The sequence below is a fragment of the Festucalex cinctus genome, chromosome 9 (genome assembly GCF_051991245.1).
Source record: "Festucalex cinctus isolate MCC-2025b chromosome 9, RoL_Fcin_1.0, whole genome shotgun sequence".
NCBI lineage: Eukaryota > Metazoa > Chordata > Actinopteri > Syngnathiformes > Syngnathidae > Festucalex > Festucalex cinctus.
In genome coordinates, this window is record NC_135419.1 from 3,969,664 (window position 1) to 3,985,565 (window position 15,902).

General features: G+C 40.1%; 1 protein-coding gene and 1 long non-coding RNA gene across 3 annotated transcripts; one reads left to right on the forward strand and one right to left on the reverse strand.

The window, feature by feature from the left end:
• Nucleotides 1-474: 474 nt before the first annotated feature.
• Nucleotides 475-5,851, reverse strand: LOC144025563 (uncharacterized). 2 transcript variants are annotated; one of them, XR_013284914.1, is made up of 4 exons: nt 5,632-5,851; nt 2,708-2,819; nt 1,694-1,812; nt 475-952 (listed from the first exon to the last, which is right to left on the reverse strand). It is a non-coding gene; the product is annotated as an uncharacterized LOC144025563 (long non-coding RNA). The 2 variants fall into 2 exon arrangements; XR_013284913.1 differs by lacking the exon at nt 5,632-5,851 and adding an exon at nt 3,705-3,797.
• foxi3b (forkhead box I3b) lies at nt 4,557-6,636 on the forward strand. Its single transcript, XM_077531753.1, has 2 exons — nt 4,557-5,312; nt 5,419-6,636. The coding sequence occupies exons 1-2, from the start codon at nt 4,712-4,714 to the stop codon at nt 5,994-5,996; spliced, it is 1,179 nt and encodes a 392-aa protein (XP_077387879.1). The 5' UTR covers nt 4,557-4,711; the 3' UTR covers nt 5,997-6,636.
• Nucleotides 6,637-15,902: the final 9,266 nt, after the last annotated feature.

Sequence of the window (15,902 nt, forward strand, 5' to 3'; positions counted from 1 at the left end):
GACCCTCACAAAGACCCCCCAGGAGGATTCATGTTTTCACCCAGACAGGCCCGAGGGTCTTGGGGGTGGGATCACTCCGTGATTGATCATTCTCCCTCCCCTATCACCTATGTGTGAGATACGAAGACGCAAGTCTCGCTGTGCCGGGCTACACAATTGGATTTCGACAATGCTGTGATTTACAATGAAAAGATGCAGTTTCTATGGCAACTACACTAACGGTGAAGAGTCGATCTCTACACATCAATTTGAATAGGTCAAAACCTCCAAACAAAAGGTCTGTGCTGAGGACATTAGGGATGGGGAATAAGCACAATTGTTATTTTCATTTAGATGTACATGGTTAAGAACATGTGACGGAAAATCCTGTCCACCTTTTTACTTGCAACCCTGTACTTGGTGTGCTAATAATAAACAGTGACTGCATTTACCATCAGTTATCACCAGAAAAATCAAACCCACATGATGATGGTATACTCTTATCAACCTTGCGGCAATTTTATTTCCCACACAGAAATAATTTTTTTTGATCAGATATTTCAGCATTACCACATTGTTCATTTGAATCAAATCATGCAAAACTGTATGGAATTTTACTGCTTTATGGTCATTCGCATGCAGAATTAATGGTTTAAAGACTAAATACTCCATTCAAACTCATAGCAAATTGACATGGGACTAATCCTTTATAACAAATCTGAGAATTATACAAACAACTTGCACCAAGTCACAAAGCTCACTGAAAAGCTAAACCAAATGACTTTCACAAAATGAACAGCAGATGGTGCTGTTGTCAAAAGAACAACACAACAGAGGGCAGTCTTAAACCTGAGTACTATACCTGGCCAAGTTAAAGTAGTCCTTAAAGTGTCTTGGTTTTATACTAGCTTCAAGGTTGGCCTCCCAGCTGCTATGAAGAAGCGAACACATGCACATCATCCTTTGTCTCTAGCTGCAAGAAAAAAAAAAAAAAAAAGAGAGACCCCAGTTATATATATATTTTTTTTAAATGTATGCAAGTAACACATATGTCAGTACGGATGTTTGTGTGGCACTGTGTGTGCACTAGCCATTCCCACCCCATGATACTTCTCAATTTGGTTAACTCTTACCACTGCTATAACCCTTGTCGGGTATATACCTTTAAGAGCAGTAACCAAGGCAACTTAACTCCCTGCACTCCAGCCTCCAAAACACCAAGCAGGAGAGTAAAAACGTGAACCCATGATCTCTCGAGGAGAAAAACGTTGCGGCCGTTCACTCAATGCAAACTGAAACGTGTGCACGCCACAGGCAATGTTTGATGCTCATAGACGAGAGGAGCACTGCATCATTAGGTCCAAGTCAGCTTTTTATGGCCACTTTAGTGTTGTTAAGATTCCCCAGGGTAAAGGAGATGATTACCCATCACACACACACACACACACACACAGGCGAGGTGCACTGAAACCGCTAAGGTCTGCAGCACCCTGCAGGATTGTGTCCTGCACCAGCACTATGTATGTGTGTTTCATATTCATGCATGGGGGGCTTCCCTAGGGAACCTTAATAAACACATTTCCACAAAGGTCATTGCTATGCATTTTTTTTTATGGTATAAAATAATATTTGCAAAACCAGTGTATCTACTTTTGCACTTATAACTGTCAGTTGACTTTATTGAGTCATCAGAAGTTGACCTCTGCTCTCTTACTTGGTTTCCAGGGGAAGCTCGCGGCGCCTGCTGAGGCGCCTCCTGGATTTTCAGGTGTCCCAGCTTGTCAGGGCGGCCGACACAAACGATCAGATCACATTGCCTGAGCTGGGTTTGTACTGCAGGTGGGGTGAGGGGGGGTGGTGGTAGAGGAGGGAAAAAAAAAAAACCTGGCTGACTTTCGAAAGATAATCAATCTTAGCAGTAAACAACTTGAGTGTTGAATTGAAGATTAATGTAGATTGCGAAACAGATTCATTAATGCCATTTAATTCATTCACCAGCCTTATATTGTAAAGTATATTGTGCATCATCTATTGAGACTGAATATAAGACAATTCTGCCCAACGTTGATCAATATCAATGGACGCACATTGGTTTTTGTTTGTCTTGATAAAAGCTAAATAATGTGCCAACATAAATCTCTTGATAAGCTTCAGTACTTATCTACAATAGTACAAACATACTGTTGTGTTAATAACGCTCAGTATCAATCAAATTCTCATCTTGGTAATGACTACATATTTGATACAGAGCTGATATTGGATCGAGAGAGCTCATGTCAATAGTAGCAGGGAACAGAGTTAGTAAGATTAAACAAATCATGTGGCTTCTTTGATTTGAGCTATGAAGAAAAGAAATATTTTTTACCGATGGCACACTATTTTTTTTATGACTGTAACTGTCCCCCTCGGCAGAAAACAAGTCACGACATCCTGCTTGATGGATAAGCCATTGAGTAAACCTTCAGTTGCTTCTTTCTAACCCACCAGCGGGTTACAATCTGACAGTTGTCCTGTCTTAACAACGCAACTCAGCGTTACTGACAAACTCCAAGTGCGGCTAACTTGCATAACAGTTGGACTCCCGTAATCAATGTGTGGCTATCGCATTGCAGATCGAGGGCAAACTGTTACATCTTGTGATTTGCATAGCTGACAATCAATCATCAATGTCATCTTCATCCTAATGACATAATTGATGCTTACTGACATTATAAAGAAAGTCACATACGTGCCAGTTGATCCATGCAATTAGACAGTGATTCCAACCCTCTTAGGATATATTCTAGATCAACGCAGGTGGCTGATGAACACTGCTCAGTGCTTGTCCCTGTATTATTCATCTAGGGGAAAAAGAAAAGAAAAAAAAAAAAGAAACATGAGGGGATTGCTCAAAATGTTACATCTCACGAACGCTAACATTGTATCATATCTTATGCTACTATGATTAATGGTGGTAATAAATCAAGCACAGCACATCATCTGAACATGTACTTTTATTTAAATTTTTGAGCATATTAAAATGACGGTGAAAAACGTATTACAACAATATGCATGCAGTACTAATGAATAAGTGTGCAGAACTAAAACTTGTCGAAAACTTGGAAAAATACGATAGATGTGCTATTTATGGATGGAAAATTTCACATCTGAGTGCGTGTAGCGTCAGTGGGGGCGTTTTCTTGAAGTGGGCCCCCTTCTACAGCGTTTGAGCAATTGTGATGAGCCTCCTCGAGAAGCAGCATCGAACCCCACATTTCGGGGTTGGTCCGAAGAGCCACCATGTCGTACGCCATCCACGTCAGCTGCACTACAGGTGGACAGAACTGAAGTTCAGTTGCACTGACGGACGATGCGAGTTTCAACGTAACTCAGTAAATTAAAGTCCAAACGTTTTAGTACCAGATATGTTTTCCATGTCTTCTATCATTCTTTCCAAAAGGCTGTCGAGTTCCAACGAGTTTTCGGCACCCGTTTGGTGCCCAGAAGGCAATTTTTTGTCGGCCATCTGCCGAAGAAACCGGCATGTCCACAAGTTACTTTTGACAGCTTCGACACAGTTCAGCCGTCATTAGCCAACGTTAGCTTATTAGCTAGGTCATGTTAGCTTCACCGATATCACCTTGTTTGACCGTTTCTTACAAAAAACAACCAAATGAGCTTCTAGATAACAGGCTCACAAATACATATTGTATGTTGAAATAAAATAAAAATGTTTAATGACTTACGTTTGGCGAGGCTTAAGGCCAGGTTACGGCAGTCGACCGTAGAGTAGACAGCTGTGACTGACTATCGTAGTGGACAGACAGTGGAAACTGAACTTTCTTGAGCTATGTATTAAAATAAATAAATAAATAAATAGATAAAAATATTTTAAAAAGAAAAAGGGACACCTAGTGCACACTAAGTTAAAATTACATTCTTTTGTTGAATGAAATTTTAATCATGGAAGTGAACATATTTTTCACCCCTTTCTATTATGTATAGAAATTAAACTATTAAATATAGTTTGTAGTTGTAATTTTAACAAGATTGCGTTATTTTCAGTTTTTTTTTAAATGTTTAATTACAAACATTTTCACAATTTAAAACAACTAAATTACCAAGAAATATAGTTAGTAGGATACGGGTAAATATTACAAATAATAATGCTTGATGTGATTCATCTTTCAAAACAAAAAAAAAGAAGAAAAAAAAAGATACTGGTTTTGAAATTGCAACATACTGTTATATTGTGCTTTTTCACCTTACAAGGCCCTCAAACAGCTTTATATTTTGACGACTCAAACTATTCACCTCCTGATGACAGCATCGGGAGCAAGTGGGGGTTCTATATCTCGCTCACGGATACTTCAATTGTTCAATAAATTGCAAATGATTCATAGTGCCACTGCCTAATTTTGAAGAAAACAGACTTAAGAAAGGTTGAACAAAATGCCTGGAGCAACTGTACAATCCCAAGGGGGAAAAAAAAGGGCTACTACATAAGAAAGGAACCAATCAAACGAGAGTGGGGGCGTTTCCAGGGAAATAGATATAGCAGGTATGACAGGTGACATTTGAACATAAAGCAAGGGCAAAGCTGACTAGCATAGAGGACAGATAGCACAGTTTGGATCTAGTACCTTCAACAGCTTGAACAGAAATCACTTGGAGAAAGATTTTAACATAGAAATCAAGAAAACTGAAGGTCAACGAGGCTCTCTTCAAGGTAAGAAGAAACCCTGCTTCGACAATGTCGGCATTTGAGGCCCAGGAACAGTCTCCTCCACGTTGTGGTCCTCAGTTCCCGAGCCTCGGCCAGGAGCCCCCCGAACTCAGCTTGTACAGTGACTGTTACTACCCTCCGCCATCCCTGCCAAGTCCTCAGCGCACCACGCCGACCACCTACGAGCTGGGTGACTTCAGCACCACGTCGCCAAATCCTTACCTTTGGTTCAACGGCTCTGGCCTCAACACACCATCATACCTGAGCACCAACGGGCCACCCGGGAACCCCGGGCCTCCCTTCGTCCCGCAGCACTACGGCATGCAGAGACCATACCTGGGCTCGGCTGGACCAGGCGGCCCCGGGGGGGAGTTGAGTTGGTTCTCCCTCCCCTCACAAGAGGACTTGATGAAGCTAGTCAGGCCGCCTTACTCTTACTCGGCTCTCATCGCCATGGCTATCCACGGAGCACCCGACCGGCGGTTGACCCTGAGTCAGATATATCAGTATGTCGCAGACAACTTCCCTTTCTACAACAAGAGCAAAGCAGGATGGCAGAATTCCATCAGACACAACCTGTCACTAAACGACTGCTTCAAAAAAGTACCAAGAGATGAGGACGATCCAGGTAATATTTTGAGACTTATGTTTTCATCCATTTCTCTCTCTATCAAATGTTTTATTTTATTATATACCCTGTATTGTTTACATTTTTGCTAAATCTCACTTAACAGGCAAGGGCAACTACTGGACACTGGATCCAAACTGTGAAAAGATGTTCGACAATGGAAACTTCCGCCGCAAAAGGAAGAGGAAGTCTGACACCCTCTCTGGTGTCGACGGCACTTCGGGGGCCCCTGAGTCAGGTGAAAGTGAAAGGGGCAGCCCCAAACACTCTGCCAACTCTTCCCTAAACATCTCCCAGACGCCGGACAGAATTCCCTCACCGTCATCTTCCAGTGCTGCACCTTGTCTGAGCAGCTTCCTGTCTGAGATGTCTGGAGTGTCCGGCGGATCAGCAAATGATGTGGGAGGCGATGCACTGAGCAGACCCCTGCCGGTCAACCTCCCTATAGATGGGCCACACAGGCTTCCACAGGCTGCGAGTTTTAGTAGCTACTCCCCAAACTCTGCTGGTCGAGAATGGCTTCCACAAGTGCAAGCTCCCCCTATGCTCCCCTCTTCACCCACCCACTCTTCATTGGGGTACACCAGCCCCATCCTCAGCCAGTACAGTGCGGCCAGTGGACACTTCTATCCCCCGCTGGGTTCAACAGGAATCATCTATCAACGCGAGGGCACCGAAGTTTAACTTGACGGTATCGACAAGACTCTTCACTGAATTTCGATTTCTTCTGCAGTTGAGAGTCGTTCTCACTTTGAGATGTTAAGCACACACTCACACACCCTAAACATGTTCGCGCTGACAGAGACGGTTGAGATCGCAAAAAGCGTGTGAGAAAACAATAAAACACCTTCGATTCCCACGGAAACATCCGAGTCAGCAGAAAAGCGCTGAAACTGTCTGAAACTACCAAATCCAGAGTCAGCTATTGTCCTTACCAAAGCCGGTCTCTATCAGAGCTGACTCATTCTTAACTGATCTGAGATCTGATCTGCTGACATCAGTCTGTTCCACACAACTGTCTGTGATTCCTTGATGGTATCACACAAACACAACGTCCAGGCAGCAGTTTAGATGAGCGGTTAAATTACACCGCTGTCTACATATTATGTTCATGTGAACCATCATTGTTTTGCTTTGTTTTGTTGTCTCCTAAATCTGATCTGATGATCCTCCAGGAGTCTTGAGTTCTTTGTAAATATGTCAATGTGTCTTTTAATCTTAATCCTTTACGTAATTCGGTTGTTATTACACCTGTTAATGTATTCTTTATGTAAGGTAAATGCTGTGTTGTCTTTTTGATATGAATAAAATACTTTTGACAGCTGCATTTGCGACTTATTGAAATAAAATCAACAGTTTTTGCTTTAATGTGGATGAATAAACACACAAATAAAAAAAGTATAAGAAGCAGAATCAGAATATAAGATTAAGCACAAGGTGACTAAAAACGTTCCTGCTGGAAAGCAATGACCAGCAGAGTAAAAGCAGCAGGTCGGTGAAACCTGAGCTTTGTGTGATAAATTGTTGAACAGATTCACTGAAATGATAAACAACCTCATTCCCATGCCGTCCCTCCTCACATGCCTAAACAACTTAAACAGTCGCACAGCCTCTGCAGCCTATAGACCTGACGTCGCTCGATTCAACTGGCACAAGATGCTGAACTGGTAATTGATTACTAACTTCACAATTTGACTGATTGTCACCAATGTAGTCTTTATCTTCAACATTAAAAGTGCAAGAAACAGATACAAAAACAGAATCAGATTTATCAGGTTTATTTTTGTTAGATGCCATTGGTGCCATTAATAAACATTTCAAATAAACATAAATGACATTGGTTCAAACGTATCAGGCTCATGACATAACAAACACAATTCATATGTACTTAATTTGCGATTTACTCATTTACTGTGGTCAAATTGCATTGCACCGGATGGTAGTGAATTCCTTTAGTTTGCTAGTCCTGAAATATATAAATAGGCCTATACAGTAAACTCCCCATTGTCGAATTTCAGCCTAAGGCCTTTATTTACCCTGAAACACAGGCAGCATGACATCCATTTACACCAAACACAGAATGAAAGGGGAAAAAAACAAAGAACAAAAGACAAAGAAAGAGGTCTGTATAACAGATTGTGTGTGACTGCAAGATGGAGAGATCAGCCTTATAAAATTTGCATGATGTACTAATTTCAAAGCAAGATATGAGGCGTCAATAAATCAAAAATATTGAGTTTTAAAAAATCATGCAAAGTGTCATGCCTCGCTCGCAGTCATACAGTGCTGGTGTGGGGCGTGTGCTAAGATTAGTTGCGACTGAGCCAAATTCATATGCAAATTGATCCTCTTCACTTGTAATCTACACAGTGGAGTCATGATGCAAAAACAACAGAAGTGTGGCAAATGTCAAGAGGTATCACTGTCCAAACATGTTGCTTTCTATTCCCAAAAGTTGAATAGTTTATATTTAACTTTGTTTTTTTTGTGTGTGTGTTTGCTCCAAACATGTATTATTATTATTTATTTATTTATTTATTTATTTATTTATTTATTTATGTATTTATGTATTTATTTATTTACCTGCAAGGTAAAAATAATAATAAAATAATAAAAAGGTCCTCAAGTCTCATTTGGTCCTTCAAATGTCATGATCAATGCAAAACTGTTAATCACACAATGTATTATGGATGACAAGGTCAAATGAAGGCACTTTTTCTTTCATTTAACAATGTCAAGTGAAAGAATTTATTTTAGACTCCCTGAAAAATGTGAGGTCCTATTTGCATGCCCAGTACAAGCTTAACACGAAGTCGAACTGTGTCGTGTGTGGTGGAGTTTTCTTTCTTTTTTTGTGCCATTGTGTGAGTGAACACATTCAACTTGATTCCCAGTTGATCGAAGCGGCTCTCGGCATTCTGTGAAAAATGCAAATGCGCGAGTGGCGCACGGTCCACATGGTTGAAAGCCATAACGGACTTTGCTGGAGTCCGTGCAGGAGATGGTGCATGCAATTAACTTTATAAGGAACTACAAAGAAGACCTCCACTTGCGGATGATAAAGTAAAGTTAGCTGATGCTAAGTGGGGACTTGAAGACCACCTTGATTGATATTTGATTTGTACAATGAGGTTTTCATACACGTTATCGTATTTATGAACGAAATACGGTGACATCCACCACACATCAGTGGAGCGCAGAATCTGTCTGCCTGCGCCTGGATTAAATCCATCCGAGCCACAACTTAGACCTGTTGTCACCTGGTCTAAAGTCTAGTCTACTTTCTGTCACCAAATTATCAGACGTGCAAGTAATAGAAAATGCCTCCAGTCCGTCAAAACACCCAGTACGGTACTGCGTGGTCTGCCAAATTCCCCAAACACACTAAACTAGACTTGTTCCAGCATGAAAATGAGGATGTGCCAGTTTTTGACGCCAAGTGCACGTGTGCCTGTCTACGAAAATACAGCCCGAAAGGTGACATATTGTATAAAGTCATTTTTAACTGAGGATAGTCACTTCACTAAATAATGTTTAGCCTATATTGCCCCCCAAACGTCTGAAACATAACATTAAAATGACTCTATATAGGCATTGAAAATGATTGCTTGACAGATTTGTCGGTGACAACGTGACTGAGGGATATCCCATGTAGCATGAATCACACGCACCTTCCTTGCCTTAGGGAGTGGAATTATTGCTCAATACAGTAATGTGATTAACATCTAATAATTCCTCTCCCCCACCTGCTGCCTGGCTCGTGGCAGTATCACACACACCTGTCGAACTAACGGAATTCAGCCCGCCCACACGTGCTTTGTGTGTGTGTGTGTGTGTGTGTAAGCGCAAGATGTTTATATCATAAACTAAGAGAAGAGAGATTATCTCAGAGCTGCAAAAGAAAAAAAAAAGCATTTGAAGGACGTGCTGCTTGAATGTAATAGCATTAAAATCTTATTTTTGGTGGAGATTCTAAGCCAAGACAAGTAGTGAGTCTGTTGAAATCAACGTGAGTGGAAGTTATTTCTTCACTTCACTATTATCTGAATTAAAATGATCAATGTCCTGTTACCGAATGAACCCAAAACACAAATACACGCACCTTCTGTTTTGACTAAAACAGCCATGCCCTATCAAGGCTGTTTAGTAAACGGCAGGGCAGAACGTCAAGCCTGGAGAAATGCGGTCATGCTCAGTGCTCCAGGAGTGGGCCCAGGATTTAGCAGCTTACTGTTTTGTATAAACACCCAAACACACTCCAGACACACGTAAGCAGGTGATGAAAGCACCGAATACCTTGCCCTTAGTCCACAAACTTTTGTCTTTTAAAGGTCAACGGAAAATGAGAATGTCCTCAACCGCTGCTTGGGCTGGAATACATAAATTTGATGCAAACCATAATTGTTTAGTTAAAAAAGAAAAAAAAAAAAATCCAAGAAGCTGTTCCCTGCAGTAACATTCAGAACAAAGTGTACTAAAGAGACAAATTCCATAAAATATGCCCACTCATCTTAGTCCCCCAAATATATTCCAATTGAGACAACTTCTGATGATTTTTCCAGACAGGTTCAAATGCAGCATCCATCCTCATCAGATCTTGTGGAGTAAGGTTCTCCCCTTCCTAAACATGGCTTATATACACGATTTGTGGAATAGTGAAGTTTAAAGACAAACAGGAGCGCAGAGAGACGCTGTGTATATATGAATCATTGCTATTTCACCCTAAAATATTTTCCATGTCAACAGGCAGTAAACATGGCGATACGAAGAGGGCTTTGCAGAGAGGGAGGGAGAGGGAGCAACACCAAAAGCGGGAATCTCTTTGAACTGAAGATTGCGAGTAATGTTTTGAATTTTCATTTGACGTTTAAGTACAAGTATATTTCTTGGTGCATGTCCATCACAACTTTACAGGGTCCATGAAGTTCAACATTATCACAGACGCACAATATATATATTTTTTTGCACTATTTACTTTTTGGGAGCTTTTGGGATGGGCCATAATGGGTATAAAGAGAACATGTGGAGGCGCTTAGAAAATGAGTATGTAGGGCAAGGGTGGTCTTATAGTTTGCCACAGCTCTGTCCTAGAAATGATCTTTGTATAGCTTCCTTTCATAGTCCAAAAGCATGTGCTACCCCGATCCTCTTTTTTTTTTCTTGTGTAGAGTGAAAACATTTGGGTTTGACAACCAGAGATGAATATGAGACAACAAATCAACATTCCAGCCTTAATTTTCAAAGTATTGGAGTGACAGTGGATTATTTTGGCTATGTGTATACTGTGTCCTATGACAATAGTGTTAAACATCGACATTTTTGAACTAGCTGAGGTGTAACCAACTCAATAACCCAAAGTAAACATTTGTGAAGCTGAGGGATGGAACATTTATTGTGCCATATTGCACAAGGTTAATTAATACATTTTAGAATGCTCTGAATAAGAAACTACCGGTATACTGAGCAACAGACATTCAATGGGCAGACCAAGGAAAACAACAGCAGCATTCTGAGTGTTGTAAAAAAAAAGCCATTGGCCAGACTGGAATTTTCCGAAATCTATCCAGTTCAAATTTGATCAACTGCAATTTTGAATCAGATGTAGATGTACCTAGGAATGATATAATCTTGTATCTCATATTAATATTTCCATTAATATTACCAAAGGCTCCCCATCCAAAAATAAAGAAATTGGCCTCATTTTTCAAATACTTTTGGAGAGGATAATATGTTGGTTGTAAATTTGAGTGCCAATCGCTGGCTGTTGCTATTACCCCTTTTGCACTATAAACTGGCGCCACTTCTAGTTCAGACCTAGAGCCAAAAACACCAGTTATTCTACTTCTTCTTTTTTTTTTTTTTTTTTCTGCATCAACATTTAATTAGCTCTAAGAAAACTGGTGCCAGACAAAAACAATGTCTTTGCTGGTTCAGAAGAAAGACTCGAATGTGAATGATCAGGGTGCGGTGACTAGTACCTGGCATGAGCATTGAACTCCTATTTCGACAGCATGAAGCCAGCAAACTGAATTGCTTTGGAAACAAAGATGCCTATAATAACGCCTAAAACTAGTGTTTGGAGGTGCGCAAGTTGAGCCCAACTGAGCACACTGGCAATGATGAAAATAAGATATATTTTTTTAAATCTGTTAATTTACAGAGATATTGTTGTTTTTGTTCCACCACCGCCATGACAACTGTTAATGTGCCACACAAGCTTTGCACAAAATAATGCTGCGGCACATCAGCCCTTCTATTGGTAATCGAAAGAATTTAACAGTGTGCAGGCGCACTGTATAGATCGTTGCAGAACTCCCGACATCCCATTATGTTGTAATCAGGCAGAAAAGCTGTTAGTGCTGAATTTTAGCAGCATTTTGTCTACTGTCCACTGCAGTGCAATGGTGAGCTGTCAGGGCCAGCAAGTTCTTCTCTGCTGGCCTAAACCATATTAGGAACCCCGACCAACTGTACATGTGCAACCAAAATTAGAACATTTGTTCCATGAGATTGTATTTGCCACAGAACGCGGCTTAGCAGTGGCCGCAAACGGCGCTGATGTGAGGAAACCCAGAAGTCGGAAGTCCCTGGCATTTACCCCATAGACAACTTTGAAAACAGTTCCCACATATTTTCGTGCTTTAGTAAGCTACATATGGTTAGCATGATGCTGGCTCAAAGCAGCTGGGGGCGGATGCAACTTTTTCAAAATGGTGGACTTGTGCCAAATCTATCCGGCTGTTCTGCTCACGTGGGTTATGTGTCTTCAGAAGTTATTTTTCCCTTTGCCAAAAGCCAAAGAAAGAAAGAACAGAATTGTTAAAAAATAAAAAAAACATAAATAAAAGAAGTGAAAACATGAATTGTGACTGACACACTTGAGAAAATGGAGTTGGAGAAGGCTCACAAAGAAACAGAAGCTAAAAAAGCTTAGTAGGAAAAGAAAATGAAAGAAGAAAAGGCCTCTGAAACCCGCAAATCAAAGTTTTAGATCAACATATTTTAGTTGGAGGCATTCCTGTAATCCCGTAAAAGACACTTTAAGTAAAAACTGGCACTACTCACCCAGCTCTCCCCTACAAGTTTAGCACAAAGCGCAGTCTGACCGTGTGCATGGGTGGAGAGTTCTTTCTTTTGACATTTTGCTACGCTAGCATTTTGCGCCATTGTAGGATAGAACACGAGTATCTCTTGAAAATCCGGGTAGTTGCACAGTGCTTAACATTACGTGAGCAATTTGGAGACCACCTTGCATCCCTGATCGGGCATGTGTCCGAGTGTGACACTCCTTTATTTAATTTTTTGTTATATATATACTGAGTGCATGGGAACCTATCTATGGAAATGGGGCTCAAAGGCAAAGTGTTTCTAATTGTATAAATTTTTCGTTTTTTGTAATTTGTTCCCAACAGTCTGTCCTCTTTATTTCTTAGCCATTCTCATTAGTTCAGCCTCTGTGTGCTGCCATGACAGTTTAATCTTCTCAGGGCCAGATTTCAAATTCACCTCAAGGGGTGCCAACATGCTGGCCCACAATTACATCAGCAATTTTCTGATTGGTTGGTTAGTTAGTCTGAGCAAAACTTACAAACTTCGACATGCAAAACATGCCTGTTGTGGTCTCCACACACGAATACATGTTTCTGTCAAAGTAATATTTATATGAGTTGTTATAGAAGTAATGTTAAGAGGTGGATTTGTAGGGCAAGTCCCCACTGAAGGTCCAAGTACCAAATACATGGCCCACCGCTGCCTGTCAACAATATTTCAATTGTTTTTGCTCAAGCAAACCAAAAAGTTCCGTTCAGAGGTTGAACGTCAGTTGTGACATCTCACCACAGAGAACATTACTCGTTATCATAAAACCTTCAGTGTGAATGCTTGATTTCATTACTAGTGCCTGAAGGTTATGTGACACCTGTTGCAGGAAAAAGAAAAACATGATCCATCTAAACCGTTGCTTCATAAAGAAGCGTAACTTAAATGCTACTTTTTCTTTTTTCTTTCTTTTTTTTTTTTTTTTTTGGTGAGCCACAGATATACTTCAACTGACCACCACAACCTTTCTGACTTACTGTCCTTTCCGGAATGACCATAGTAAATAGATGATACTGCATTTTCTATCGAAGAAATATTTTGTTTGACTGTTTTATGGCAAGATGCAAATCACAGTTTCTATTGTTTGAAAATACCTGTGCCCGTCGACTGATCAGCTCTATAGTTTTATTTTTCTGAATTTTGTAACATTATTTTATTAATAATGGCACAAATGAACCATCCATCCATCCATTTTCTTGACCGCTTATTCCTCACAAGGGTCGAGGGGGGTGCTGGAGCCTATCTCAGCTGGCTATGGGCAGTAGGCGGGGGGACACCCCAAACTGGTCGCCAGCCAATCGCAGTTGCACACAGAGACGAACAACCGTCCACCCTCAAATGAACCATCTTTATATTAATTTTATTTCCAAGTGATCGATTTCTGGGTCCATTTCAGTGCTTCACAGAGCCACTCTTGTCTTTATAACTCAATGAAAACCCTTGATAGATATCACAATGCGACACGTATATTTGTTGATTACAGCTAGAGGACATAGACAATTATGTTTTTACAAACGACTGCTGTTATACCGTCTGGGAATCACCCCGGCAAAGAGATTTGGGGTAAAGGCACGACAACTCCAGAGGAAATAGCCCATTTACTGTCCTGCGAGAGAAAATTGCGTCTTTGAAATTGAGTCATTCATACTTAATATTGATGTGATGACACATCTGTCTTTTTCCACCTCAGTTGACATGACCCAACATCATTACACTTTTTTTTTTTTTTTTAATATAAGCATCATTTCGTTTGCACAGCACTATACCATTACAAAGGAGTCTCATCTGCTTTTTCATTAACGCCCAAATCTCTGCAGGTCAAAGCGCAAATCGATGGTAAATGAATTTCACGGGGGAAGCGGGACCGAGGTGAAGTGGTGGTTTCACACGCGGCTGATCTTGACCAATCAATCTGCGGAAGCCTGTGCGCTTATTCATTCAAGGGTAATGCCATTAAATTATTGCTTATAGCGTGATTATTCCGAAATTATTTTTTAAATTGATTGCATCATATTTTTTTAACAAGTAGTCCAATCATAAAATGTATGATTTATAACTGATTTTATTTTTAGCAACATGATTGAACCACATCAAGTGTTATTTATTTAACAGTATTTTGACACTGAACCCATTTATATCACACATTTAATGTATTTAGAGTAGCCTGGAGAGATATTCTGAATGGAAAGGTTGTTACTATATGAAAGATTATCACTGTGCGAATTGGTGTGCTTGGTACTTTGTCTGAATGCACCCTATAAATAAAGTGCATAACATAGATATATGTTAAGGTTGTTGGAGAGTGAAAAGAGAATGAGAAATTATGTAAAATGGGTCCAGAAATGTTGGTTGAGGCAATACATTTATTTTATTGGGCCCATTAAATGATGTAAATGAGCAATTGTTTATTGGAGTGAAAGGCAACATTATAATCAATCAATCAATCAAGTCGAGTTCATGTTGTAACTTGTATCCCGCCTACAACCAATTGTCTAGGCTGCCGCACACCCTAATAAGGAACGACCACTACTTCTACTCATTAAGAGTTAATGAAACAGCGGCCCCTGCTGCATGGAAGTGCACCTACAAGTGTGTCATTCTTTTCATACTTGAGGAGAGACACAGTGACAGGAGCATCCAGTGTTGAGGAATGAGAAGAATCAAGTAAACATCGAGCACTTTTGGCGGTATATGATTTATTGTACTAGAATTTCACTTATTTTGTAGCCTACTTGGTCTTCTGAAAAATATTATGTACTTTATTATTGAACTTCACGCTAGACTATTTTGACTTCCGCACAAAAAAAAAAAAAAAAAAAAAAAACATGCCCAAAATAACGAACATGAACAGCTTCAGATCTTCAACATACACAAATTTACTCTTCAACCCAATTTTATGGGCCAAAATGATTAACAGAACCTTGGGTAAAAGTAACCCAATCTGTTCAAAATCCACAGCTACCCAGCAAGTGAATTCGGAAACAACCCAACATTTTTTTATTGTGACAAATCATTATCTTAAGCAGTGTCGTCACATGAATATTGTTAATTATTGTGATTAAAACAGAATTAATGTAATAAGGTCATTTGAGCAAGTTATTATTTCACAAGTTTGATCAAACGTGAAGCTCTTTGTATTAAATAAAAAGTTGCTTGGCTGTTAGTGAGGAACTTACTCAAAATTCTGAAACGAAAGACCGTGCGCATATAGAGATGGGATAATGAATCGCACAAGAAATTTGCATCCTTCACACAGATGGAGTATGCGAGGGAATGATAATTTATTGAGTTGTTCACCCATTCATCATGACTTCGAATATAATATGCCTATGTACAAGCCCGAGAGCCTTGACAAAAACATTTGACTTGCGTCATTAGTAGCTAATAATTAGCTGAAACTCGTAAAGATCTCATCACACATCAAAGCAACTATGATTTAATTACTCTGACTGCAGTGTCACATTCATGTTTGCCGGCCAGATTGGTCGGCAC